Here is a 27,047-nt window from a genome sequence, read left to right as displayed (position 1 = left end):
CTAGGGGGAGGTTTGGGGGAGGTTAACATCAGGAACACTGGGGGGAGGTTTGGGGGAGGTTAACATCAGGAACACTAGGGGGAGGGACAGGTTGGGGTGGGAAAGTGCTACTGGAAGAATCTTAAGCAGAGTGAGTTCATCGTCCCATTTCAGGAGGAATGCAGAGAGCGACCTTCAAAAATAAACTGTTAGAGCTCGTTTCAGGTAAATCACCATGTCGACGCAATCAGATGGATCAAGGATGAAGCAAGTAACCAATGACCAGCTCTCATCATCATTACAGCGCTTCCAGCAAATCACTGTTTGAGAGCATCGAAAGGCGAAATCTACACGTTTGATTCTCCCGTGAATCGCAAATTCAGCACCTCGATTCAGGGAGTAATCAGTGGTGCACGTGTTTTGCACTGGCATGTCGGGGTGGGGGGTAGGGTTAGGAAGCTGTGAGCTTGGCAGTCATTGGTTGGAAGGAGGGTCAGTTTCAAGTCTTAGTCCCCACCTGCTCCTGTCTCACATCTGTGTCCCGGTCCAGGATGGGGCTGAGGCCCCTAAGGCCTGTGTATGGCCGTGGGGAGACCCCGTTAGAGACAACAAGTGCTCCTGTGTCTATGGGACAGATGTAGTCCTCTGTCTCGTCAGGTCTCCTCTTCCTCAGGTGGCTGAAGTGGTTGAAGCCCAGCTTCTTGGGCTGGAAAGACAGACAGACCAGTAAATGCTCCTTCTTCTTCTCCCTATCTCCCTCCCTATCTCCCTCCCTCCATCTCTCTCCCTCCCTCCAGCTCCCTCCATCTGCCTCCATCTGCCTCCCTCCATCTTTCTCCCTCCCTCCCTCCACCTTCCTCCCTCCACCTCCCTCCATCTCTCACCCTCCCTCCATCTCCCTCCACCTCCCTCCCTCTTCTGTTTTCCTCCCTTTCTCCTCCCTCAAATACCTAAAGTGCGTAAAACATCAAATCTCTGGGCGGCGGTCATACCTTGACTTTGGCGGTGGTGGTGAGGGGCACGTGGCCGGTGGCGTTGGCATACTCCCTCTTCTCCAGGGAGGCTTGGGGCCCCACCAGGAGGGAGAAGGCCGAGGCCAGGTGGCGACGGAGCAGCGTCTTCTGAGGAGGGATGTTGAGGAGAAGGGCCAGGGTCTCTGAGCTGAAACGAGGCTCCAGAATCTGGACGGGGAGACGGGAGAGAGTTGGAGCTTACCAGCGGAGGAGGGGAGAAGGGAGGAAGGTAATAGGGGGGGGGGGGGGGGGGGGTAGGAAGGTGTGGACACACGGTGGATAGGAGTGTTGAGAGAGAGAGTCTCTGTGGTGTGTCTCTGTATTACATAGCTGCATATAAGGAAATGTGAGCGTACCGTGCATATTCAGATCAGGTTGAGATTCAGGTTCTGATCAGGTTCAGATTCTCATTCAGATTCAGAAAAGGTTCAGATGAGATTCAGATTTAAGATCCAGCTAAAAAACTATTTTCCCTCCCAAACAAAAACAGATCAAATACTAACATTCTAATCTGACCGTCTTCTGAATGAATGACTTGTAACCTGAGTCTTCTACTGTAATAAGAGATGGTGCAGGGTGGTGTTGAGGACAGAGGGTGCAGGGTGGTGTTGAGGACAGAGGGTGCAGGGTGGTGTTGAGGAGAGATGGTGCAGGGTGGTGTTGAGGACAGAGGGTGCAGGGTGGTGTTGAGGACAGAGGGTGCAGGGTGGTGTTGAGGACAGAGGGTGCAGGGTGGTGTTGAGGACAGAGGGTGCAGGGTGGTGTTGAGGAGAGATGGTGCAGGGTGGTGTTGAGGACAGAGGGTGCAGGGTGGTGTTGAGGACAGAGGGTGCAGGGTGGTGTTGAGGACAGAGGGTGCAGGGTGGTGTTGAGGACAGAGGGTGCAGGGTGGTGTTGAGGAGAGAGACACTCACGATGAGCCCCCCGTGTACCCCGCTGCCCCTCAGGTTGGGGGCGTACTCCGCCAGCTCCACTGCCCGCAGCCACTCCATCACCCGGTGGTTGGACCACTGCACCACCTCCGAGGGAGAGGGCTGCTTCTGGGGGGCAACACACACACCAGACACAAGACTATGAACCACTCATCTCTTCCTGCCACCCTCTCTCCTCCCTCCCTCCCTCTCCTCACCCTGCCCCTCCCTCCCTCTCCTCACCCTGCCCCTCCCTCCCTCTCCTCACCCTGCCCCTCCCTCCCTCTCCTCACCCTGCCCCTCCCTCTCCTCACCCTGCCCCTCCCTCCCTCTCCTCACCCTGCCCCTCCCTCCCTCTCCTCACCCTGCCCCTCCCAGCCTTCATCTCCCCCCTCACCTCCTCCCCAGGCCTGCGGCGGAGGCAGTGGGGGTTGAACTTGTTGACGTGGAGGACGTGAATGGCACACTTGATGCTGAGGTGGTGGAGCTGACTAGTGACCTTTAGGGTCAAGAGGTCGTTCTGGAGGAACAGAACGGACACACACGCATACACACAAACACACGTCAAAAGTTGAGTGTGAACACTGACTGCACTTTTATATTCATATTATTTTCGTTCTGCTCTGGGATCGACTACTAAAGTCTTACCACAGTGAGATACTGGATCATCCTTCCATCCACTCTGCCCTCGTGGAACTGGTCTTTGTACTGAGGGAGCCCAATGTCATCCAACCAGCCTGGAAAGGAATTTCACCTCAGTCAGCATTTCAATTGTCTGGGTCTTGGCTAAGTTTGGTGGTGAAGGTAGGCAACTAAATGGGCCTTAAAGAAGTGGCCGAATGAAGTGTAGATTGGAGAGGTTTTTGTAGCGGTGAGGTGAGGGGGAGGTGAGGTGGGGGGAAGTGAGGTGAGGTGAGGTAAGGTGGGTTAGCTGTGAACGTACGTGTGACCCAGATGTAGTCCAGCTCGGAGGACTTCTCCACCACCCTGCTGCTGAGGGAGGTCAAAGCCAGCTGCAGCTTTTTCCTGTGGAGGGCATGCTTCATTCCCATCTCCTGCTCTCTCACACACACACACACACACACATTAACACACACACGTTAACACACACAGAGGCACGTAAGCATGTATACACATTTCTTGGGGCCTCAGTCCTTTGCACAGTACTGTACGTGATCGCCAGGACGTGTTAACCAGCTGTCATCCACTTCCTGACCTTCTCAAAGTCCTGGGGCGTCGCAGACAGCAGTGTCTGGCCGTTCTCCACCCACTGCCTGGTCAGGTTGACGTACTGGCCCAGGCCACAGTCCTCCAGCCAGCCGCACACCTGCTCTCTGCTCCACTGGCAGAACGGAGTGTTGACATCACTGAGGTACACATGACAGAAAACACACACCCATCAGTCTGTCTGTGTGACAAGAATGACCTTTGAAGATCATGCTTTTAGGAAAGTTAATTGTTTTACAGTTCAATTAAATATCCTGCTCTTGTTGTTGCTGTTAGCCCCTTCTCCATGCAGCCCAGAACCATGTCTTTACCGTACTGCTCTGGTAGAACCATGTCTTTACCGTACTGCTCTGGTAGAACCATGTCTTTACCGTACTGCTCTGGTAGAACCATGTCTTTACCGTACTGCTCTGGTAGAACCATGTCTTTACCGTACTGCTCTGGTAGAACCATGTCTTTACCGTACTGCTCTGGTAGAACCATGTCTTTACCGTACTGCTCTGGTAGAACCATGTCTTTACCGTACTGCTCTGGTAGATCCTGGGCTCCTCGTCAGCCTGGGCCCTGCCGTGGCCCGCAGACCCCCCCTTCTGAACTGGCTCTGGTCCTGGTCCACTGACTGGAGCCCCCCCGACTGGAGCCCCCCCGACTGGAGCCCCCCCGACTGGAGCCCCCCCGACTGGGTCCTCCTCAGCCTGGGGGGAAGGGTGGTGAGGGAAAATGAGAGGTAAAGAGAGAGTAGTGTGTACCTGTAGACAGGTAGTGTGTACCTGTAGACAGGTAGCGTGTACCTGTAGGCAGGTAGCATGTACCTGTAGACAGGTAGCGTGTACCTGTAGACAGGTAGCGTGTACCTGTAGGCAGGTAGTGTGTACCTGTAGACAGGTAGTGTGTACCTGTAGACAGGTAGCGTGTACCTGTAGACAGGTAGCGTGTACCTGTAGACAGGTAGCGTGTACCTGTAGGCAGGTAGTGTGTACCTGTAGGCAGGTAGTGTGTACCTGTAGACAGGTAGTGTGTACTTGTACAGTAGGCAGGTAGTGTGTACCTGTACAGTAGGCAGGTAGTGTGTACCTGTAGACAGGTAGTGTGTACCAGTAGGCAGGTAGTGTGTACCTGTAGGCAGGTAGTGTGTACCTGTAGACAGGTAGTGTGTACCTGTAGGCAGGTAGCGTGTACCTGTAGGCAGGTAGTGTGTACCTGTAGACAGGTAGTGTGTACCTGTAGGCAGGTAGCGTGTACCTGTACACAGGTAGTGTATACCTGTAGACAGGTAGTGTGTACCTGTACAGTAGGCAGGTAGTGTGTACCTGTACAGTAGGCAGGTAGTGTGTACCTGTAGACAGGTAGTGTGTACTTGTACAGTAGGCAGGTAGTGTGTACCTGTACAGTAGGCAGGTAGTGTGTACCTGTAGACAGGTAGTGTGTACCAGTAGGCAGGTAGCGTGTACCTGTACACAGGTAGTGTATACCTGTAGACAGGTAGTGTGTACCTGTACAGTAGGCAGGTAGTGTGTACCTGTACAGTAGGCAGGTAGTGTGTACCTGTAGACAGGTAGTGTGTACCAGTAGGCAGGTAGCGTGTACCTGTACACAGGTAGTGTGTACCTGTAGACAGGTAGTGTGTACCTGTAGGCAGGTAGCGTGTACCTGTACACAGGTAGTGTGTACCTGTACAGTAGACAGGTAGTGTGTACCTGTACAGTAGGCAGGCAGTGTGTACCTGTAAACAGGCAGTGTGTACCTGTAAACAGGTAGCGTGTACTTGTGCTGACTCACTTCCCCCACAGCTTCCTGATGCTCCTGTTGTTCTTCAGGTGTTCCGGAGAGCCCACCAACCGCTGGCCTGACTCCGCCCCCGAGGACTGGGGGGAGGAGTCAGAGGGCGGGACACTTCCTGTCTTCTCAGTCTTTCCTTCGCAGAGCGGAGAGACGGAGAAAGAGAGAGAGAGAGAGTACAGGTCTGATCAGTGGCTTGACACTTTATCCTGCGACTGTGGGGTCAAGTGGAGCTGTGTTTCACAGGGGCTATCATTTTGGGGGTTTGGAGTGTTGGTCGCAAGTAATTCCAACCCTTGGAACGAGTTATTAGCTGATGGTGTCATATTTAAATAACTAACACAGTAAGACAGTTGAGATTCTTATATTTCAATAAACATTTGAAAAGGCAAAATGCTGATGACTATATCAAAATCAAAATTGTTCGACTCATTCTCAATGGGTCATGGGGAGACATGTAATGCATGACTATGACCACTGGGTGGTGCTACATACAGATTGTGGAAGCCACGGTCACCGTGGCTCTCTCATCCTCCCTATTTTCAGCGGGATAGGGTGGGGTGTGGGAGTGTGGTCAATCAGAGAGGGAGGGTGGGGTTAGGGTGAGCATGGTCAATCAGAGAGGGAGGGTGGGGTTAGGGTGAGCATGGTCAATCAGAGAGGGAGGGTGGGGTTAGGGTGAGCATGGTCAATCAGAGAGACTAGGGGTGGGGCGGGGAGTGAGTGTGGTCAATCAGAGAGGGAGGGTGGGGTTAGGGTGAGCATGGTCAATCAGAGAGACTAGGGGTGGGGCGGGGAGTGAGTGTGGTGCGTTAGAGAGAGGGAGGGTGGGGTCAGGGTGAGGGTGGGGTCAGGGTGAGGGTGGTGGGTTAGAGAGAGGGAGGGTGGGGCAGAGAGAGGGAGGGTGGGGCTGTGACTGAGTGTGGTCTGGGTCTAAGGCAGGAATAACCCTGGGCTGGGCTCAGTCTGAGGTCCAGGATCAGAGAGAGGACCACCAGGACCTGGGCTGGGCTCAGTCTGAGGTCCAGGATCAGAGAGAGGACCACCAGGACCTGGGCTGGGCTCAGTCTGAGGTCCAGGATCAGAGAGAGGACCACCAGGACCTGGGCTGGGCTCAGTCTGAGGTCCAGGATCAGAGAGAGGACCACCAGGACCTGGGCTGGGCTCAGTCTGAGGTCCAGGATCAGAGAGAGGACCACCAGGACCTGGGCTGGGCTCAGTCTGAGGTCCAGGATCAGAGAGAGGACCACCAGGACCTGGGCTGGGCTCAGTCTGAGGTCCAGGATCAGAGAGAGGACCACCAGGACCTGGGCTGGGCTCAGTCTGAGGTCCAGGATCAGAGAGAGGACCACCAGGACCTGGGCTGGGCTCAGTCTGAGGTCCAGGATCAGAGAGAGGACCACCAGGACCCTGACTCTACCGACGCACATACCATGCTGCCCAGCCTCTCATGTCAACTACACACAGACAACACGTGTACATGGTATATTAGGATGTATATGGTCATGCTAAAAGGTGTATTTCCATTGCTTTTTATAGCTATTTTATCATAATTCAAAGTAGTCATGATTCTAAGTCATTGTGGTATAAATATGTGAGCAAAAGTTTAACGTTACGTAAAGCTTACTCTGAATGTTTAGTGTTACGTAAAGCTTACTCTGGATGTTTAGTGTTACGTAAAGCTTACTCTGGATGGAGTCTCCATCCTCACTCGTAGCTGGAGATCTCTGGCTCTGAGCGTCGATGGTATCCCCAACCTCTCTGGCCTCTGTGCTGTCTGCAGTATCCCCAACCTCTCTGGCCTCTGTGCTGTCTGCAGTATCCCTGGCCTCCCTGGCCTCGCTGGCCTCGCTGGCCTCGCTGGCCTCGCTGGCCTCGCTGGTGTCTCCGTTGTGCTCGGTGAGTGACACCTGACGTTCCACACGTTATTCATGTTATTCACGTTATTCAGCAGATGGTATTAACTATAGCAGCAGATCCCGGATCAGAAGTGCATACTGTTAACTAACAGAGTCAAGGGACACTATAGGTAAACAAAAAATAAACCATTCTTCAGACTAAACAAAAACATCTCAATGACTTGAATACAAACAAACAACAAACAAACTAACCTTCACAGGCAACGTGGAACACCTGCCCTCCACCTGCTGGGTCTGGGGAAGCAACACAGTCCACACATCTGATACAGGAGCAACACAGGATCAACACAGTCCACACATCAGATACAGGATCAACACAGTCCACACATCTGATACAGGAGCAACACAGGATCAACACAGTCCACACATCAGATACAGGATCAACACAGTCCTCACATCTGACACAGGAGCAACACAGGAGCAACACAGTCCACACATCTGACACAGGAGCAACACAGTCCACACATCTGACACAGGATCAACACAGTCCACACATCTGATACAGGAGCAACACAGTCCACACATCTGATACAGGAGCAACACAGTCCACACATCTGACACAGGATCAACACGTGTTTACGAAATATGCAGAAAAGGGTATTTGGTTCCGGGTGTACACAACATACAACACACACTGAAAGAGCCGAGCGGATTGGGAAGAAAACATCACGTATGGAAATAAGAGTACCTCAGGCGAAGCGTGGGCGAATAGGGAGCTCTCTACCACAGGCTACAGGGAGGTAGAGTAGAAAGAGAGGGAGGTGAAGCGGAGGAAAGGTTCTGGTTCAGAGAGAGAGAGATGTGCTGGATCACAGCAGAAGGACTGAGACAGAGGTGATGAGAGAAGGGTTACCTTCTGAGAGGGTCCATTCTGCAGGTCGTTCATGCTGCTGGAGAGAAGCAGGGGCTGTGGCCTGAGGAAACAAACATTTGATGTTGACGTTTACCCAGCACACAACACACACACAACACAACACACACACACACACAGTGAGAGAGGAGAACAGAGAAGCCTAAACCAGAGTAAAGTAAAGCAGAGCAGAGTGCAGTAAAGTCCTCATCCATTTTTTATTTTTTTTTTGAATTTGTTTTCCCAACCTTAAAAAAAGCTAAAACATATTTTTCACATACAACACTTTTTTTTACAATTTTTTTCCAACCTTTTTCAATCAAAAAAACACTTTTCGAAAATATTTGTACTTTGTTACTTCCCAGTCTGTGGGTACGTCCGTGGTCAATGCTTCTTACCTGGAGCGGGGGTCTTTGTGAGGGGAGAGCGAGGACCGCAGCTGTGGGGAGGAGCTGCTGGAGGACAGCTGGGACTGAGGACAGACGAAACAAACACCTCAATGTGGGTGATCTCAACCCTCTCCCCTCCTCCTCCCCTTCACTCCTTCCTCCTCTTATTTTTTTACCCCCTCCTTCCAATCTCCCTCCCGCTCCACACCTACGTCACCCCCCGAGCCTAACACCCCCCCCTTACCCCCCCCCCCCCACCCCCCAAGCCTCACCCCCCCCTTCACCTCAGACTTCAGGCTGCTGGACGGGGAGTCGGTGGACAGAGCCGTCGTCATGGCGCCCTGCTCCTCCTCCTCACTGCTGCTGGACGGCGTCCTCTGATTGGACACAGGGATAGCAGGGGGCGAGGCCGGAGGCGGGGCTAGAGCAAAGACACAGTTGTGTTATTAAGAGTGGAGAGGAGGAGAGATGGAGAGGAGGGATGGAGAGGAGAGATGGAGAGGAGAGATGGAGGGATGTAGAGGAGAGATGGAGAGGAGGAGGGATGGAGAGGAGCGATGGAGGGATGGAGAGCAGAGATGGAGAGGAGGAGGTATGGAGAGGAGGGATGGAGAGGAGAGATGGAGGGATGGAGAAGAGAGATGGAGGGATGGAGAAGAGAGATGGAAGGATGTAGAGATGGAGGGATGGAGAGGAGAGATGGAGAGATGGAGGGATGGAGAGATAGAGGGATGGAGAGGAGAGATGGAGGGATGGAGAGGAGAGATGGAGGGATGGAGAGGAGAGATGGAAAGGAGGAGGGATGGAGAGATGGAGGGATGGAGAAGAGGGCTGGACGTGTGGTTACCATGCCTGGACGTGGAGATCTCTCTGAACTGTTGACGCTGGCTCAACAGGAGGGTCAGTTCCTCGATCCTGCGATCCTGAAACACATTGTTTGGAAACACTTTATATGAAGGTTACATTAATTACCATTTAACATCATAACTACATGGTAGTTAATTTAATTGCCCATGTTTTCACAGTTACTTAGAATCATGATTGAAGAGTTGCTTTGAACTATGATATAATAGCTATTAAAGGTTATGGAAAGGTGCCTTTTAGCATGACTAACTAATATACTATTTACACACATGTTATGTGTGTGTACTTTACATTAAAGGCTGAGCTGGGAGGAGTCAGTGTTGAGGGCAGTTGGGCTGGGTGGAGTCAGTGTTGAGCCCAGCTGGGAACATGAGCTGTGGTGGCTCTTTCAGAAGACCCTGTGTGTGAAGTGCTGCTCTGAGCCTGGCTTTGGGACCGTCTCTTCTGATGGAGCTAACTGCTAAATTAGGTCTGGCAGACCTAGGAGAACTTAAGTGTGGTTTTGCCTGAAATAATTGACCTCAGTGTGCGTGTGTTTATGTATGTGTGTGTGTGCGTGTGTGTGCATGCACATCTGTGTGTGTGTGTGTGCATGTGCGTGCGTTTGTCTGCGAGTGTGTGTGTTTTTGTGTGTGTGGCACACATGTTCGCCCATGTCTGTGTGTCCTCAAAGATCCAAGATTCCTTCTGCGAGACTGCAATAATACACAGGCTCCCCTGTGCTCCACATGCTGCTGGTGGTGAGGGGGGGGTCACAGAAGAAGGAGAGGAGGTATTGAGGTATGCCGCTTGGCCATTTAGCCCCATCCAGCCAGCTGTCCTCTAAAACGATGATGGTCAGGCTCTATACATGCCAACAACACAAGCTTCTATAAACAGTCTGGAGCCGTTCTAAGCCAATGACACCGTCCAGCTGAATGTTCAATCAGTCTAGTCAGTTTACATCTGGGCTAAAGACTAACAGGGCTGTTTGGCTGCCATGGTAACTCACCTTTTCATCGTTGGCAGCTAGCAAGGACTCCATGCCAGTTCTAAGCCTCTGAAGTTCCTGGTCTGAAGATAGAAATAGATAAATAGATAAATGTACACAGATGGGATATCATGTTGCACATAGATCTCAGACTCAGATGACCCGTGGAGTGGGACAGGAGGAAAGGTGGAAAGGAGTAAGAATGGATGAGAGGAGGACATGGAGGTGAGGAGGAGAGGAGAGGAAGACATGGAGGAGAGGAGGAGAAGGAGATAGATCAAATAAGGATGGAATAAGAAGGAGATACTGAATGTGAGAAGGGAGGAGAAGGAGAGGAGCCAGGGGAGGAAGAGGGAGTTAACGTTCACAGCAGTTCCAGAAGGAGAGATGGAGACCCACACAAAGATGCCCAGCTGGTGGAAGATGAAGACCAGCAAGGAGAAGATAGATGGAGGTGAGGAGGTAAGAGGTGAGGAGATGAGGAAGTGAGAAGGTAGTAGGTGAGGAGTTGAGGAGGTGAGGAGATGAGGAGATGAGGAGGTGAGAGGGTAGCAGGTGAGGAGTTGAGGAGGTAGGAGATGAGGAGATGAGAAGGTGAGGAGGGAGGAGGTGAGAAGGTAGTAGGTGAGGAGGTAGGAGGTGTGGAGGTGGAAGGTGAGGAGGTAGGAGGTGAGGAGGTAGGAGGTGAGGAGGTGGTTAGTGATGAGGCTTACGTTTGTTGTTCAGCCTTCTCCTGTACATCTCCTCTAAGAGTGAGTGATGCAAGATGGAGAGACAGAGAGACGGCCATTAGACACCACACACACACACGCACAAATGCACACACAAACTCACTCACACACACACAGTCGTCCACATCTTCACATGTTAATAGCTGAGGGTGAACCCTCACTAGGGTGAGACAGGAAGTGTCTGGCTCAGGGGGGCGGGGCCTACCTCTCTCCCAGCCCTCGGTGACCAGGGAGGGGCGGGACAACAGTTGGCTGTGAAGACTGTCGATCTCTGCATTCTTACTGAGCAGAAGCTGCTGGAGGTCCACGATCTGGGCCTGAGATTAGACACACACACACACACACACATTACACACACACTCATGCACAGAGAGAGACAGAGAGAGAGAGAGACAGAGAGAGGGACAGAGAGAGAGACAGACACAGAGAGAGATAGAGAGAGAGAGAGAGAGAGAGAGAGAGGGGGGGGGGGGGGGGGAGGGAGGGAGGGAGGGAGGGAGGAAGAGACAGAGAGAAAAAAAACATCAAAAGTGGCTGGGACTTAAAAATACGCTCACGTAAACATAAACAAACACACATTGCAGCACACATGTCTTGTGTTTGAACTTGAAAGCTGTCTTACAGCTTGACCCAACTAGATGGTTTTTCCACAGCAGCCTATGTTTCTCTATAAAACACACTATGACACAACCACAGCAAAGCACTGCAACTCGAAAATACTTGTGAGGGCAGGCTTGGAACACACATTTCAGAGAGCCAGTATGAGAGGAAAGCAGATGTGATGGGGTGAAAACCACTGGCTGATGAAGGCTGGAGAACGTACCACCAGGAAGAGTGGGCTGGGTGGGGAGGGATGGGTAGAGGGGTGGAGTGGTGGAGGGGTGGAGGTGTGGGGCATGCTACTACATAGGACTGATAATAGGATGAAGTGGACAAAAGCTTGGGTCAAGGGATAGAGAGAGAGAGAGACAGAGAGAGAGCGAGAGAGATAGAGATAGAGAGAGACAGAGAGAGAGCGAGAGAGCGAGAGAGAGAGAGACAGAGAGAGAGAGAGGGGGGGGTAAAGAGGGAGTGAGAGAGAAGGAGAGAGCGAGGACAGCAGAAAGAGACCTAAAGAGCCATACCTAGGGTTAGTGCCAAGGTACACAGCAGCAGAGAGAAGGCAGTCTGCTGTCATTAAATCTATTTCTACTAAGAAAATCATCTACCGATTTGTAAAGTAAACAGCCTTTGAGAATGTGAGAGTGTGTGTGAGGATCAGCGACTCATGGCAGCTGTGCAGGCCTGGACAGTGTTCAGGAAATCTGGAAGCTGCAAATCTGGGATCTACTGGTGCGGTCCAAACAGGTAAGATATGACTCCAGTCTACTCTATTCTACGCTCCTCTCTACTCTACACATCTGCTCTCCTCTCCTCTGCTCTACTGTGAATGCACCTCTCCTCTGCTCTACTGTGAATGCACCTCTCCTCTCCTCTGCTCTACTGTGAATGCACCTCTCCTCTGCTCTACTGTGAATGCACCTCTCCTCTCCTCTACTGTGAATGCACCTCTCCTCTCCTCTGCTCTACTGTGAATGCACCTCTCCTCTCCTCTACTGTGAATGCACCTCTCCTCTCCTCTACTGTGAATGCACCTCTCCTCTCCTCTACTGTGAATGCACCTCTCCTCTGCTCTACTGTGAATGCACCTCTCCTCTCCTCTGCTCTACTGTGAATGCACCTCTCCTCTCCTCTACTGTGAATGCACCTCTCCTCTCCTCTGCTCTACTGTGAATGCACCTCTCCTCTCCTCTACTGTGAATGCACCTCTCCTCTGCTCTACTGTGAATGCACCTCTCCTCTCCTCTGCTCTACTGTGAATGCACCTCTCCTCTCCTCTACTGTGAATGGATCTCTCCTCTCCTCTGCTCTACTGTGAATGCACCTCTCCTCTCCTCTGCTCCACTGTGAATGCACCTCTCCTCTACTGTGAATGCACCTCTCCTCTCCTCTACTGTGAATGCACCTCTCCTCTCCTCTACTGTGAATGCACCTCTCCTCTGCTCTACTGTGAATGCACCTCTCCTCTCCTCTACTGTGAATGCACCTCTCCTCTACTCTACTGTGAATGCACCTCTCCTCTGCTCTACTGTGAATGCACCTCTCCTCTCCTCTGCTCTACTGTGAATGCACCTCTCCTCTCCTCTGCTCTACTGTGAATGCACCTCTCCTCCTCTCACCTTGGTTGTCTTCAGTCTCCTCTCATACAGGTGCTTCTGTTCCTCCAACACCTCTACCTTCTCCTTCAGGGTCCTCAGCTCCTGACATAGCACCTGAGGACACAGCCATGCAGGGAAACACACACACACACGAACATGCAGGCCGTACACACACACATTAATACACACACGTACTCACACACCTAATATTCGCCATTGATAAAGAGTTAATGAATAAGGTGTGCAGTATGCTGGACAGGTGAACACGGTACCTCACAACACTGCAACTAAATACCACATTTATCTGAAGCTCTTTAAACAACAAGGTGCCGAAAGGGTGACACAGAACTCTACACAACACAATGAAGTTAACACAACCGGACATGCTCAGCACAATCCTAAACACATGACGTCGAAACACAGGTGTTTTAAGGTTTGGTTGTGTTTAGTGATCTGTCAGGATCTCTGGGGATGTCCAACACAAGCTGGCATGAGAGGTTGTGTGGGTTAGGCCAGGTAACGACATGCAGGCTCTGCCTACTCTCTCTCCTCCACTGTGGCCCTGCTCCCCGGCCTCTGAGCTACCCTGGCCCAGGCCTGACGACACATCCGGCCTGTCTGGAGCCTCCTGCAGCCCGCTGACATGGCCCTCCTCTGGGCTACTGTCCCAGGCGAGCCCCTGGTCTGGGGTTGAGGCCTCCGTGGGCCCAGTGTGGGCCTGGAGCTCCTGGGTGTGTTTCTCCTGGATCCTGAACTGGATCTCCTGCTGAATTCTACACATCTGCTCCTGCAGTTCGCTAATGAGGTTCACCACACTCTGACGGATAGACAGACATGCATAAAGACAGACATGCAGACAGGCAGACAGGCAGGCATAGACAGACAGACATAGACAGACAGACAGACAGACAGACAGACAGACAGACAGACAGACAGACAGACAGGCAGACAGGCAGGCATAGATAGACAGACAGGCAGGCATAGACAGACAGACAGACAGACAGACAGGCAGGCATAGACAGACAGACAGACAGGACAGGACAGGACAGAGAAAAGAAAGACAGGAAGAGAGATAATGAGTGAAGAATTAAGCAATGTGTATGTCTGTCTGACTGTCTGTCTGTCTGCGTGTACCCTGTGACCGGTATTGTTATGAATGAAGCTTTACTTTGAGGGAACTGTCCCTTTAAGAACCAAACGAGACACTGAAGTTCCCATGGAAGTGAGGCTGCTGTGGTTTGTTCGTATGTGTGTGGTTTGTCAGTCGCTGTGTGGGTCCGACTCTGGAGCTGAGCTGTCACTTCCTGTGGCCAGGGTAAACACAACCCGCACGGCCTGACCTAGTTTGAAAACGTCAAAAAAGCGTGAATCACATCACTTGTGAAAGTACATTTGGTTCCTGTGTGGATCGTTTTCCACAATCGTAATTCACAGCTAAATTCCCTGCGTCACCTCCAGGAATCTCAGGCCCACTATGAAGATAGATGAAGCAGTTATAATGGGAAGTTATTATACCCCGCTTCATTACCATACCACTGTTACAGCACACAATTACAGAAAAGCCTTCCATTGGAATGCAGTACAGACCATGTTCTTGTGAAGAAAGGGAGAGACAGAAAGAGAGAAACAGTGTGAGAGGGAGAGATGGGTAGAGAAAGAAGTGGAGAGAGAGGTATTACTGTCTAGGGAGAAAGGGGGAAGAGACAGAGGGGTTTGAGAGAGAGAGGAAGAGGGACAGGTAGAGGGGGAGAGAGAGGAAACAAGGGGAAGGAAAGAGATTGAAAGAAAAAGGAGGGAGAGAGAGAGAGAGAGAGAGAGAGAGAGAGAGAGAGAGAGAGAGAGAGAGAGAGAGATGGAGACAGAGAGAGATGGAGACAGAGTAAACAGGAGTAAAGTTATGTGTGGACTGTGAGCAGAGGAAGTCTTGCATGGCGTTCCAGTATAGAGGATGTGACAGATGATACTGGGTGCCTCCGTCTCTATATTTAACTAGAGGCTTAGTGGGACCACAGCAGGAACGCTTGCAGGGAGTGTCAAAGTGTGTGTGTGTGTGTGTATTTTCGTGCCGTGTTTGTGTGTGTCTAAGAAAGCGGGAAGAGTGGAACTGTTGAAGCACTCTGTTCCAACAACACAGCAGGAAACCACCTCACGTTACTCAAACCTCCAACATCCCCCGCTCCCCTTCAAGTCTAGGAAGTGCCTAGGAAACACCATTTCCCGTCTAGAGAAAGTGTTACCATGCTGAGAGTACAGGGGTATTTGGAGGGGTGCCCTTGTTTCGACAGCCGGGCCCTCCCTCCCATCCTGCCCTCACAAAGGCTCCAGTCATGCACCCAGACCACTGACTCCAGACCGGACAAGAGGCTGAAACCTTAACACACTCACCTTTACCCAGCACTGCTTGGGTAGTCACACAAGTGGTGGCTGTGTGTGTGTGTGTGTGTGTATCTATGTACACATTTGTATGTACGTGTATATATGTGTGTATGTATATATGTGTGTCAGTGTGCGTGTGTTTGTGTGTATATATGTGAGTGTGTGTGTGTGCCCAAGTATAACACTGGCCTTCCAACCTCCACCTGTACCATACTGTGCTTGCCCCAGGAGCACAAAGCCTCTTTCACATGCTGTGTTTGGATTGTAATTACACACATTACTCTATCACCATTTGTAACAGTTCCAGCCTGAACATTTCTCTTTTTCTTGTGGTTTTGGAGGTCAAACTGGTGGTGCGTGTGTGCGTGCGCGAGTACAACACTGGCTTTAAGCAAATACACAGTCAAGACTGAGAACACCAACTGAGTCAGGACTCCTTTCCTGATCAGCCATGTTCAGGAGGAGCAGGGAAGACTAGTAAATCACAGAGTGATCAGCCATGTTCAGGAGGAGCAGGGAAGACTAGTAGATCACAGAGTGATCAGCCATGTTCAGGAGGAGCAGGGAAGAATATTAGATCACCAAGTGATCAGCCATGTTCAGGAGAAGCAGGGAAGACTAGTAGATCACAGAGTGATCAGCCATGTTCAGGAGAAGCAGGGAAGACTATTAGATCAGAGTGATCAGCCATGTTCAGGAAGAGCAGGGTGATCATCTTCTTTTTCAACTGTAGCTATGCTAACGTGACTAGCAATGTGCTAATATGACTAGCTATGTGCTAAAGGGACCAGCTATGTGCTAGCATGACTAGCTACGTGACTAGCATGTGTATGGTCCATGTCCCTTACCTCAGCTTTGTGCTGTCTCTCTACTCCCTGGGTGTGTCTGCTGTCCATGTCCCTTACCTCAGCTTTGTGCTGTCTCTCTACTCCCTGGCTGTGTCTACTGTCCATGTCCCTTACCTCAGCTTTGTGCTGTCTCTCTACTCCCTGGGTGTGTCTGCTGTCCATGTCCCTTACCTCAGCTTTGTGCTGTCTCTCTACTCCCTGGGTGTGTCTGCTGTCCATGTCCCTTACCTCAGCTTTGTGCTGTCTCTCTACTCCCTGGGTGTGTCTGCTGTCCATGTCCCTTACCTCAGCTTTGTGCTGTCTCTCTACTCCCTGGGTGTGTCTGCTGTCCATGTCCCTTACCTCAGCTTTGTGCTGTCTCTCTACTCCCTGGGTGTGTCTGCTGTCCATGTCCCTTACCTCAGCTTTGTGCTGTCTCTCTACTCCCTGGGTGTGTCTACTGTCCATGTCCCTTACCTCAGCTTTGTGCTGTCTCTCTACTCCCTGGGTGTGTCTGCTGTCCATGTCCCTTACCTCAGCTTTGTGCTGTCTCTCTACTCCCTGGGTGTGTCTGCTGTCCATGTCGGACAGCTGGATCTTCAGGTAGGACACCTGGCCCAGCAGCTCCAGTTTCTGGCTCTCCAAGGAAGTTCTCCTGTGAAGCTCCTGTCCACCGGACACAAACACACACACACACACAGACACACAGAAACACACAGAAACATTCCCATATCCACACATGCATACATGTGTTTTTATCAAAACAAAAGTACAGAAGGCAGACACAATACAAAACTTTCCCTGTCTTTCCCAAACATACACACATGCACACACACACACAAAGGTAAGACTGAAGCAGCTACCTTGTAACTTCGGTGTGACTGTCCGGTCTACAGATAAACGTTCTGGTTTGTGAGTGCTGTTGAAGCAGCTAAATATACACAGGCTCTGAACCCTATTTATACTGCCTCTGTCACAGTCTCTCTCTCTGTCTGACACTTAGACACACACGAGAAGGAACGATGGACAGAGGGGGAGAAAAAGACAGAGCAGGACAGAGGGAGACAGAGAGAGGGAGGGAGAGAGACGGAGAGAGGAAGGGAGGGAGGGAGGGAGGGAGGGAGGGAGGGAGGGAGGGAGGGAGGGAGGGAGGGAGGGAGGGAGGGAGGGAGAGAAGGAGGAAGAACCACTCCAGGAACAAAGAGTGAGCGGCGTCACGATCAGCTGGTGCGTGTTTACGTTTTTATTTATCTGTGTAAAGTGTTGTCAGTCACACCCTGGGCTGCAGCCCCTGCCAGAACAGAGATCCCATCATGCCTTCTCTGCCCACAGCTGCTAAGGTGCCAGCTCACAACTCCAGACCTCCAGAGCCAGCCAAACCACACAAACACACAGATCCTGTTTCTAATTGAGTTGATTTGCGGGCAGGTGTAAAACCACTTAGTGAGGAGCAGCGCGCTGTCTGAGCAGGCCCAGTATTGCGTTCGCACAAAAAAAAAAAGATTTTCAGAAAAACAGCTTCAGAGTATTTCTGGGGGAGCACATGGAAAATATTAGTTGTGTCACTAGGAAGAGATTTGCGGCTCAAGTCCAAAGCCTCATAATGACCACGTCTCCATAAAACCCAACCGTGCCCTTTGGAACAGCTTGCTCTGCTCAGGGAGTAATCAGGCTGCAGTGAAGCCAACACAGATATGAAGAGATGGATTGATCATACAGCAGTCAAGCTCTGTCTCAAGTCGCCTGGCAGTTGTCTTCGTAATGACTATAATGACAAAAGGAAGATCCTACCTTTAAGAAGCCAGAGGTCCTGCTGACAAATCAAGCCTGTTCTGTAGTGCTGTCATGGCTACGTAGTGCCCAGTGTCTCCGTCATTAGGAGTTTGAAAGAACATTCTCACATCCTGACTTCTACCTCAGAGAGACGTGGACACACACCTCCCAGCTAACACACGGCACTCCCTCTCTCCCGCTGAGTCCCTCCCTTACTACTACCCCCTCCCTCCCTCTCCCTCCCTCCCTCCCTCTCTCCCTCTCTCCCTCTCTCCCTCTCTCCCTCCCTCCCTCCCTCCGTTGCTTTCTGAACCTCTCTCTTTCTCTCACTTTCTCTTTCTCTCTCTCTCTTACTCTGGTAGGAGGCATGGTCTTGTGATCAACTGATCTGGCAGACTAACAGACATAAAGACTAACAGACAAAGACTAACAGACAAAGACTAACAGACAAAGACTAACTGACAGAAAGACAGAGACAAACACAGAGAGACAGACAGAAAGGCAGGCAGACAGGCAGACAGACAGGCAGAGAGACAGACAGGCAGACAGACAGGCAGAGAGACAGACAGGCAGACAGGCAGACAGGCAGGCAGACACAGTGAGACAGACAGGCAGACAGGCAGGCAGGCAGACAGACAGGCAGAGAGACAGACAGGCAGACAGGCAGACAGGCAGACCATACTGTGGAAAACACAGCTCAGGTCTGGGCTGGAGAGGTTGTGTGCTGACCAGACGAGACAGTCCAACCCTGCTCAGAACACAACAGAACCAGAAACAGAACCAAATCGTCTCTCCAAGCCTCACTCCTGGACGTGAACCAGCCACCCCCACCCCCCCCCCCCCCCCCTCCCCCAAAATATTTGGGTTGTCACGGTGATCGAGGCCTCAGGCACACTGGAATTCTGTGCAGGAATTTCCTCCTGGGAAGAACCAGGAGCCTCGGACAGACAGTCTGGGAGACGGACCCTCTCCCATCTACTGCTCTGCCCACATCCTGTCTCCCAACAGCAGACACACAACCTGGAAGTACTCTTAAGTTCTCCCAGAGCTCATTAAACAGATAGCAGCTTTGAGTAAAGATCTGATGCCCACTGGCTGCTCCGCGTTCTGGTCATACATAAAAGATGATGAGTTGTTGAGAGAAATAGAGATACAGAGAGGGGGAGAGAGTGTTAGAAAGAGAGACAGCCATATAGATGGAAAAAAGAGAGGGGGGGGCTAGGGTGAGAGAGAGAGAGAGATAAAGTTGGAAAGAGATAGAGACAGAGATAAACAGTGATAGAGAGATATGGAGAGTATATAGTAGAGAGAGATAAAGGCTGAGTGAAAGAGAGAGAGCTGATGTGGTATCAGTAGACGTGCTGTACCTGTTGCAGCATCTCTTCAGTAGAGTTCAGTTTGAGCTGGTGTTCCTCCAAGCAGTTCTCCAGATCACTGATCTTCACGCCTTGAGCTTCCACCTGGTCCGTGAGCACGCTCACCTGTGTGTGTGTGTGTGTGTGTGTGTGTGTGGTGTGTGTGCGTTTTTGGTGTGTGGGGGTGGGGTGCGTGCGTGAGTGAGTGATTGAGTGTGTGTGTGAGTGTGTGTGTGGTGTGTGGGAGTTAGGTGAGACAAAGACAGAAATAATATCAATACAAGACGTTGGACACAAAAGCCAATATAACCATCCTGACCCCACCTGACCCCTAAACATTCCACCCCCCACCCTCCTCCCACTCCACCCTCCTCCATTCCTCACCCCCCACCCTCCTCCATTCCTCACCCCCCAGGGTCAGAGCAATGCACTTTCCCCACTTCCCTTCACCCACTACCTTCTCCTTCATGCACTTGACTGCGTGTTTACACCGCTGTTGATACACCCTTCCCGGTGCCAGATTATACAGTGCAAATATTTCCCTTCTCACGTTGAATGAATCCTTTGTCCTTCAGAAGGTGGACTAGCTGCCTAGATCAGGTCTGCAGTATCCAGGTTAAATATAAAGTGGTGCGAAAAATAATTAGTCTCCAGCCAATCACTGTAGCCACACAGGGTTTGAACGGCCAATCACATAAATGTTTAGTGGTGGAATGTGGCTGGGTATGTGACACCTGAGTTACAAGCAGACAACAATTAACAGGCTCACACATACACCTAGGTGTGTACCAGGAAACAGGCCTGCACTTGACAGAGGGAATGGCCCTAACTCAGCGACTCTGAGAAACACAGCAGGCATACACACACACACACACCAAAACACTGTGAAGCAATATTATCCTAAAACAAACAATCACCACCATTGCAACACTTGTCCAACCCTGCAAAATTAACAAAACCACAACCTCACTACAGAGTATTGCAAAACCACACTCCCACACACACCTATCTACTCCACACACACACCTCTCTACTCCACACACACACACCTCCCTGTTCCACACACACACCTCCCTGCTCCGGTGAAGTGACCTGCTCTGAGACGTGATATGAGTTTGTGATCAGAGAGGGCACCAAGGGGCCAGGTGTCCGGTTCTCCCAGCCCAGGTTCATGTTCTCCACAGTGGGTTCAGTGGAGCTCAATGCCTCCCTCTCTATTGTATGGGTCAGGCGGATCTCAACACCCATGCAATGGAGACGGTAGCTGATGACAGTATATTGTTAGAGTTGAACTGTGGGCATGTTATTTTAGAAGCGAAAATGCCTTGCCCACAGTTCAACTCTTGTAATGGTCTTTTACCTAGTAACACCGGGACAAGGACACAGATATACAGTGCCCTCCAAAAGTATTGGAACAGTGAGGCCAATTCCTTTATTTTTGCTGTAGACTGAAAACATTTGGGCTTGACATCAAACGATGAATGTGAAACCAGAGATCAACGTTTCAGCTTTTATTTCCAGGTATTTACATCAGGATCTGATGCACAAATTAGAAAATATCACCTTTTTGTTCGAACCCACCCATTTGTCACGTGAGCAAAAGTATTGGAACATATGACTGACAGGTGTGTTTTGTTGCCCAGGTGTGTCCTATTACATACATTATTCAATCAATAAATACCACTGAATGTCTACACTCAGGTTCAGATTGGGTAAGATAGGTTTTGTCTATGCAGACTGTATTCAGAGGTGAAAACAACATGAAAACCGGAGCGCTGTCTTTGGGTGAAAAACAAGCAATTGTGAGTCTTAGAGAAGATGGAAAATCAATCAGAGCCATTGCAGAAACATTGGCCATAGCCAGTACAACCATTTGGAATGTCCTGAAGAAGAAGAAAACTACTGGTGTACTAAGTAACAGACGTCGAACAGGTAGACCAAGGAAAACATCAGCAGTTGATGACAGAAACATTGTGAGAGCTGTAAAGAAAGACCCTAAAACAACTGTTAGTGAGATCAGCAACAACCTCCAGATGGCAGGAGTGAAGGTATCACTATCTACTGTTCGCAGAAGACTTCATGAACAAAAGTACAAGGGCTACACCAGAAGATGCAAACCACTCATTAGCAAGAAGAATAGGAAGGCCAGGCTGGAATTTGCCAAAAAGTACAGAGATGAACCTCAAAAATTCTGGGACAAAGTTTTATGGACTGATGAGACAAAGATTAACTTTTACCAAAGTGATGGAAAGGCTAAAGTTTGGAGAAAGAAAGGAACTGCTCATGATCCCAAACACACAAGCTCATCTGTGAAACACGGTGGAGGTAATGTCATGGCTTGGGCTTGCATGGCTTCTTCTAGGACGGGCTCATTAATCTTCATTGAGGATGTAACACATGATGGCAGCAGCAAAATGAACTCGGAAGTCTACAGAAACATTTTGTCTGCCAATTTAAGGAAAGATGCAACCAAACTGATTGGCAGAGCCTTCATCATGCAGCAAGATAACGACCCAAAACACACTGCCAAAACAACAAAGGAGTTTATCAGGGGCAAGAAATGGAAGGTATTAGACTGGCCAAGTCAATCTCCAGACTTAAACCCTATAGAGCATGCATTTTACCTGCTTAAGAGGAGACTGAAGGGAGGAACCCCACAAAACAAACAACAACTGAAAGAGGCTGCAGTGAAAGCCTGGGAAAGCATCAAAAAGGAAGAATGCAAAAGTTTGGTGACGTCAATGGGTCACAGACTTGCTGCAGTTATTGAAAGCAAAGGATTTGCAACTAAATATTAAGTCTTATTCACTTAAATATGTTTTAAGTATATCTGTTCCAATACTTTTGCTCACATGACAAATGGGTGGATTCAAACAAAATGTGATATTTTCTTAGTTGTGCATCAGATCCTGATGTAAATACCTGGAAATAAAAGCTGAAACGTTGATCTCTGGTCTCACGTTCATTATTTGATGTCAAGCCCAAATGTTTTCAGTCTACAGCAAAAATAAAGGAATTCGCCTCACTGTTCCAATACTTTTGGAGGGCACTGTAGGTGTAGAACTGTGTCTGAACGTCTTAGACGAGTAGAGAAAACAGAAATTGCTGCTTAGGGAAGTAACACAATAACAACACAGCAGTGATCTCTTTCTCCTGACACGCCGACGTAGAAGACAGAAGATAAACCTCAAACACTGCATTCATGTGCAGAAAGTGCCTACTCATGCACAATACTAGATACATACTCTACAGGTTACTGTTTGATATAGCTGATGGATATAGGGCCTTATGTGACATAAACATTGCTGTACAGGTCCTGTATGTTACCATGGGAAGATGAGATTGTTACCATGTGTGTTTAAAAAAAGCTTTATTGCTTGCGGCCAGCCCACAAGGAGACAAAAACATCACACGCCATTGTGCTACAAAGTTTGACTGCTAGCATGTTGTGCTAGCTAGCTATTTAAGCATCCCTGCTCTTTACTGTCATTGGTTAAAATAAAGGCACGCAAATGTCCCATGGCTCTTCTTTTATTGGCTCCCTTGCATAGACCTGGCCAGACATCTTTTATGGTTTCTCCAGTAAGAGAGAGTGGTCAGCCCAGGTCACCTTGTTTGCATATGCCCTGTGTTACCCAAAGTTCAGATTTGGGGGTAGGCCTCTCTCTACACACAAGGAATGCTGAACAAAGAATCATTCTTATACAGGATAACAGTTACATCTTGAACTTTTCTAACACCATGGCAATAAAACTGTTACCTGTAGGACGAGGGACTCCTTGTCTCCCTCCAAGCGTAACAAGCGCTCCTGGTAGGTCTCCTTACTGGCAGGCGACCGCGGGTTCACCTGAACAGGAGGGGTCAGTTTGTGGTCAGGTTAGGATTCACCTGAACAGGAGTAGTCAGTTAGTGGTCAGGTTAGGGTTCACCTGAACAGGAGGGGTCAGTTAGTGGTCAGGTTGGGGTTCACCTGAACAGGAGGGGTCAGTTTGTGGTCAGGTTAGGGTTCACCTGAACAGGAGGGGTCAGTTTGTGGTCAGGTTAGGGTTCACCTGAACAGGAGGGGTCAGTTTGTGGTCAGGTTAGCGTTCACCTGAACAGGAGGGGTCAGTTAGTGGTCAGGTTAGGGTTCACCTGAACAGGAGTGGTCAGTTAGTGGTCAGGTTAGCGTTCACCTGAACAGGAGGGGTCAGTTTGTGGTCAGGTTGGGGTTCACCTGAACAGGAGGGGTCAGTTAGTGGTCAGGTTAGCGTTCACCTGAACAGGAGGGGTCAGTTAGTGGTCAGGTTAGGGTTAGAGAAATTATGAACAGACAACCGCTGCACAGTGGGTCAACCGAGCCTTGACTGGAGCCAGGGAACAAAGAGGGAACATACACACACTACCACACACACACCCATTAGCAGAGACACAAATGCACAAACACTAACACACACACACACCCATTAGCAGAGACACAAATGCACAAACACTACCACACACACACACACCCATTAGCAGAGACACAAATGCACACACACAGATAAGCAGGGCCAGATATGCACAAGCATTGCCAGCAAGCTCTGGTTTCACATAACCTCCTGTGTTGGAAAAGCTGAAAGGCCTTTGGAGGAATTCCATAAGAGGGTTACCCATTTTAATCCCACCAAGATGTTGTTACTAAATTCATATTCCAAACTCTGAATAGCAGAGACCATCGACTGCATTTACATCCAATTCATTCAGTTGAACATTGTATCCAGAGCACCTGGACTACAGATACTCAGGCTGTATAATCAGGACGTATTTTAAATTAGTATTCTTATTCTTTGGATGCCCTTGAATTTCATCGAGGAATGTGGGTGTGTGGCGGTGGAAACCAAATGAGCCCAAATGATTTCGAAATGCAGATTAACCCTGGAAACTTTCTGCTTCTCTCTCTCCAACGGCGGACGTAGATTGTGAAATATCATGAAGCCAGAAGGGTTCTCAACTGATCTAACCACTCCAACATCACAGTTCACTGCATGTGCTTTTACAACTCAAAGTTATGGAGAATAGACCCCAACTTCAGTTTCCATGCACTATTTGTCATGCCAACAGACAAAGTGTAGCCAATCGGAGTGGAAACCAAAGTCTGACAGACCGGTTGGTATTGGTCTGATCCAGAGATAAATCACACACTGTTCAGATCACATGTGCAGGTCTGGTTCCAGCCACAACAATGAGGTCCAGATGGAATCCGAGCTGGCCCGAGCTAAAAGCGTCTTCCTAATGACAACAAGATGGAGGACAAGACCTCAACCGTGACCGGTATAGAACGTTTGTGGGGTTTGATCGCTCTCTCTGCGCCCCCGGGGAAGACATGATGGTCAGACACAAGTTGTTGCTGTCGCTCGACTCTGACATGCCCACGACCGTTCCTGACAGCTATCCTATCCCAGAATGCATCACTTGAGGCCGCAGGTTTCATTTCTCTGATTGGCTGATGGTCATTAGGAGAGTCCATATCAGCTGTCTGTAGTTTCGACCATATTTTTCTCCATCCAATCACAACGTTCTCCAGGATAACGGTTCGTGGACAACCAATGTCATTTGTCTTTGAGCAAACAAACCATTTTAGGCTTAGAGTATGTGATGATTCTTTGCATCTGGGATCTTACAGATTAAACACAAACCAACAGTCACTGATATGCATATGGTTGAATAGCATGACATCCTATTGCAATGAAACAGCTTTGGAGTTTCGTGTTCAAAGGATGTCCGAGACAGCGGACCACATGACGTGCTTTGTGATCCAACACATTATCATCACACACGGGGCATCTCTCTCTCCACACGGGGCATCTCTCTCTCTACACACGGGGCATCTCTCTCTCCACACGGGGCATCTCTCTCTCCACACGGGGCATCTCTCTCTCCACACGGGGCATCTCTCTCTCCACACGGGGCACCTCTCTCTCCACACACGGGGCATCTCTCTCTCCACACGGGGCATCTCTCTCTCCACACGGGGCATCTCTCTCTCTACACGGGGCATCTCTCTCTCCACACGGGGCATCTCTCTCTCCACACGGGGCATCTCTCTCTCCACACGGGGCATCTCTCTCTCCACACACGGGGCATCTCTCTCTCCACACGGAGCATCTCTCTCTCCACACGGGGCATCTCTCTCTCCACACGGGGCATCTCTCTCTCCACACACACGGGGCATCTCTCTCTCCACACGGGGCATCTCTCTCTCCACACACGGGGCATCTCTCTCTCCACACACGGGGCATCTCTCTCTCCACACACAGCCCAACATGAGCTCCCGTGCGTCTATCGTCTCTGTATGACAGGCCAGGCTTGCAGCCGTCACACACAGGAGCCACAAAAGGGAAATCTCAGACGGCCACTTACCTTCTTCATCCAGGCAAAGTGTTTATGAAAATCTATTTCATACTCCATTCTCCCGGCCCATTGTAACTCTGACTGTTGGTTCTGTCTGTGGAGACTTTGGGTGAACTCCTCCCGTCAGCGCGATGAAGCTCTGCGTTGAGAGAAGCGGAATGGAGTGCCAGAGAGAGAGAGAGCTTCCCAAACTAAACGGAGAGAACAGAGAAGTTACAACTCTCACTCTCTTCAAGGTATGCTCTTCTTCTCTCACCTCCCCTTCTCTACTCCTCTCTTTCCTCTCACTCTCTCCTGTCTATCTCCCTTCTATCCCTCCTCTTTCTATCCTCTCTCTCTCTCCTTTCCTCTTCTATCTGTCCTCTCCTATCTCGCTCTCTTTCTTTCTCTCTCTCTCTCTCTGTGTAGAGTGTGCAGTGAGGAGAGTGGTCTGTGTGGTCTGAAGTATAAGCAGGCTGAGAAACGGTCTTTCAAATCAGACTGCAGCGGTGCAACTCTCCTCATGCCAGCTGGCTCCTCTCCTTCCCTTTCTTCTCCTCCCCTCTTTTAGTCTCTCTCTCCCTCTCTCTCTCTCTCTCTCGCTCTCTCTCTCTTCCCCCTCTCTCTCCTGCCGTCTCTCCCTCTCCTCGCTCCCTTCTCGCTCTGACGATAACTACACACAGAAATAGACACACTTAAAACACTTTCTTTTCTCTCTCTTTTCGTCTCTGTCTGAAGTGCCCCTCGGAGTGGCTGATTTTAGGGGCGAAGGGGGGGCTTGGTAAAAGGAGAACATTCTGCAGCACATGCTTGTCACAGATGTGGCTCAGAGCAGGATGAGGAGAAGGGAATGGAAAATGGGGAGAGGGAAAAGAAAAGCGGTGATTAAAGGGCGTGATTGGACAGTGTGTGCAAAGAAAGGGATGAAGAGGAGAGCGAGAGAGCAGTAGAGGACGAGAGCATGCCAGTGGAAGATGAGGTAGAGAGAGAAGGAAGGAAGGAAGGAGGAGAGAGGAGGGGTGGTGATGGATGAACGAAAGGAGGAAAGGAGGTGGGGGTAGGTAACCCTCTGGATCTCATTAGCCAAGCAGCCTGTAGCAGATCCAACCCCCTTTCTCCCGGACGTAGGGTGGAGGAAAGAGGGTGGGTGGAGGGGGAGGAATGGGGGGGGAAAGAGGTGGGGGAGGTTAGGGGGTGCACCAGGGCCCCTCCAGACCACGCTGCACATAAAGACCAGCACTTTGAGCACCACAGTGCCTCGTACGCCTGGGAGCCATCCACCCACACAACCTCACCTGGCCCCTTCACCAGCACTATACCCAACACACACAGTTATCTCCAGGGCTACAGCGATTCTTACATCACCGAGGTTGTGATAGATGGAGCTTCATTGTCTCTGGAAAATCCATTTGTCATCTTGTTGTTTTCAATTCCTTTATACTAGCATCATTAGGAGTCAAATATGGATGTGAGGCTGGAGGGATTCCATGGAGCTGGCTTCAGGCTCACACAGAGACTTCATCTGGGAAGAATGT

General features: G+C 50.2%; 1 protein-coding gene across 11 annotated transcripts; it reads right to left on the bottom strand.

Annotated features, from left to right (window-relative positions):
• ppfibp2a (PPFIA binding protein 2a) lies at positions 1-25,772 on the bottom strand. Of its 11 annotated transcripts, none has more exons than XM_047016180.1 (24): positions 25,543-25,772; positions 22,922-23,008; positions 19,174-19,287; positions 16,568-16,699; positions 13,372-13,647; positions 12,852-12,944; positions 10,838-10,949; positions 10,615-10,647; positions 9,923-9,984; positions 8,915-8,990; positions 8,352-8,488; positions 8,077-8,150; positions 7,682-7,742; positions 7,021-7,062; positions 6,597-6,819; positions 4,910-5,045; positions 3,652-3,825; positions 3,120-3,270; positions 2,847-2,958; positions 2,552-2,640; positions 2,301-2,423; positions 1,907-2,032; positions 972-1,160; positions 2-685 (listed from the first exon to the last, which is right to left on the bottom strand). In XM_047016180.1, the coding sequence occupies exons 1-24, from the start codon at positions 25,588-25,590 to the stop codon at positions 479-481; spliced, it is 2,877 nt and encodes a 958-aa protein (XP_046872136.1). In that variant the 5' UTR covers positions 25,591-25,772; the 3' UTR covers positions 2-478. The 11 variants fall into 11 exon arrangements, with proteins under 11 accessions (XP_046872137.1, XP_046872136.1, XP_046872139.1 ...); XM_047016173.1 differs by having other exon boundaries at positions 8-685; positions 1,907-2,029; positions 16,055-16,699; XM_047016172.1 differs by having other exon boundaries at positions 9-685; positions 16,055-16,699.
• Positions 25,773-27,047: the final 1,275 nt, after the last annotated feature.

The sequence above is a fragment of the Hypomesus transpacificus genome, unplaced genomic scaffold (genome assembly GCF_021917145.1).
Source record: "Hypomesus transpacificus isolate Combined female unplaced genomic scaffold, fHypTra1 scaffold_321, whole genome shotgun sequence".
In the NCBI taxonomy this organism is placed as follows: domain Eukaryota; kingdom Metazoa; phylum Chordata; class Actinopteri; order Osmeriformes; family Osmeridae; genus Hypomesus; species Hypomesus transpacificus.
This window is presented reverse-complemented; position numbering and strand designations above follow the sequence as displayed.